At 40.1% G+C, this 1,859-nt stretch overlaps 1 protein-coding gene across 1 annotated transcript in view; it reads left to right on the plus strand.

Moving 5' to 3' along the window:
• RBM24 (RNA binding motif protein 24) overlaps positions 1–1,859 on the plus strand; it is a 9,887-nt gene that overhangs the window by 5,958 nt on the left and 2,070 nt on the right. Inside the window, exon 3 of the mRNA XM_010708449.3 lies at positions 1,717–1,855. Within this exon, the coding sequence (XP_010706751.1) occupies positions 1,717–1,855 (139 nt within the window). The remainder of the gene's footprint in view (positions 1–1,716; positions 1,856–1,859) is intronic.

Below are 1,859 nucleotides of genomic sequence, written 5' to 3' on the forward strand. Positions count from 1 at the left end.
TTTTTTCATTTCTCCCTTCATACAGTAGGAAGTGAATTCCATTGACACGTTGGGTTTTTATAACTATGGTTTTTCCTATTCATGCCACTGAGCTCTTCTTTTTCTTAAAAAAGAAAACCAGTCTGTTCCAAAGTCTGGTTTTCATGTATTTTATACTATTTCTTTGCTATGAATCTAGGTGACAGTGCCCCTTCTGATTGAAATGCTTCCTTGTTGACCATTTAGGTAAATCTTGATGTCATTTTAAAAATAAAAAAACAAAAAAGCTTTCCATTAGAACTTGCAATTGGAGGACACAGTGTACTACTGCAGGTTGCATCTATGCTACAGTGCACTAAAAGGCTGGTGCAGTCTTCAGAGTTGTCTGTAAAGGTAAATTTCATTATTAAATAGCAGTAAATTTGCACAAGCAGTTTTACATGAGTTTACAAAAACTCACTTTCTGGAAATGAGTTCGGAATATGAAGGACTTCTCAGTGAAAATCCAGATGTGAGACAGAGCTATGGATTTTAAATGAAAATCATATCAGATGCATCGTTTTCAAAAACTGTATTATGTGATCAAACACAATTTTGAGATGAATTTGTGTGTATACTTCTCTTGTGGAGAAGACAGGAAAGTGTGTGTACTGATTTGTTCAGAATGGTTATTGCTTAAGCCATACATTTGTTTGTTTGTTTTTGTTTGCTTGTTTGGTTGGTGTTTTTTTTTTTTTCTTGCTTTTGTTAAGCACCAGATCTATTTAGACTTAATCCTATTCCCACCTTCCAAAAAACTCTATGCTGTATGTCTTGCATAGAAATAAACAAGCTGGCACAAAACAGGACAGCAGTGGCCTGATAATCAAACAGGTTTGACCCTTGTGTCCTTATGAACTTTTTAAAAGTGTGATGCACATGTACTTAGGAGTCACTGTTATGGATTTTAATAGCATCTATGTAGCTTCCCTCAATGGCCTCTTGTGACGGAGTGAGCTGCACTATAGTTCGTTTGGAAAGTGTGATTCTTGCTGTGTTTACCACACTTGTGAACTTTATTTAAACTCTTTTGTCGCCTGTGTTGGTTTTTTTGTTGTTGTTGTTGTTTTTGTTTTTCTTATTTTTAATAAGGGTGACTGAGGTTGCAGAGAAATTAATGTGTGCTGAGTCTGCATAGCAACTTAAGTAGGGTTGCCACAATACACCTTTCTTTCCTGCTCCCCACAGAACACTTTAGGTAAAATCAGGGCTAAGCTGTTTTGTTGCCTTACTGGCCATTGTCAAACAGCGAGGCTGTCAAACCGCTGTGTTACTAATAATAACAGTACTCACAGGAAATAATTTCACTAAGAGTCAAGCAGTTCGGCGAGAAGCAGGATCACGAAAACCACTTGAGGTGTTTTGAAAAACAAATGCTGCAATCAAGCCTACTCCTTCAGAGTTGCCTTAAACTGACATCAGTTATCCCGGGCCTGCTAAAGGGTTTGATAACATCCCACGTAACATCCTCAAGCAACATTAAACGCTCCCGTTTAACTCGGCTATAAGGCTGTGCTTCAGAGCAACTTATGTTTTCAGGCCAACAAACTGATAACCGGTCTGTTCCACCTAGTTATTGTGGCAACCCTATGCACATAACAACAACTAAATTGAGTTTGTCTGACTTCGGAGTATGGATACGACGCTTAGGCGCTGACTCGCCTACCACCTCTGACTCCTTCTCCCATCTTTCAACAGGATCCCAGCTCACTATGTCTATCCACAGGCTTTTGTGCAGCCCGGAGTGGTAATTCCCCACGTTCAACCCGCGGCAGCCGCTGCCTCCACTACGCCCTACATCGATTACACCGGAGCTGCCTACGCCCAGTACTCGGCGGCGG

Source organism: Meleagris gallopavo, chromosome 3 (assembly GCF_000146605.3).
Source record: "Meleagris gallopavo isolate NT-WF06-2002-E0010 breed Aviagen turkey brand Nicholas breeding stock chromosome 3, Turkey_5.1, whole genome shotgun sequence".
Lineage (NCBI taxonomy): Eukaryota > Metazoa > Chordata > Aves > Galliformes > Phasianidae > Meleagris > Meleagris gallopavo.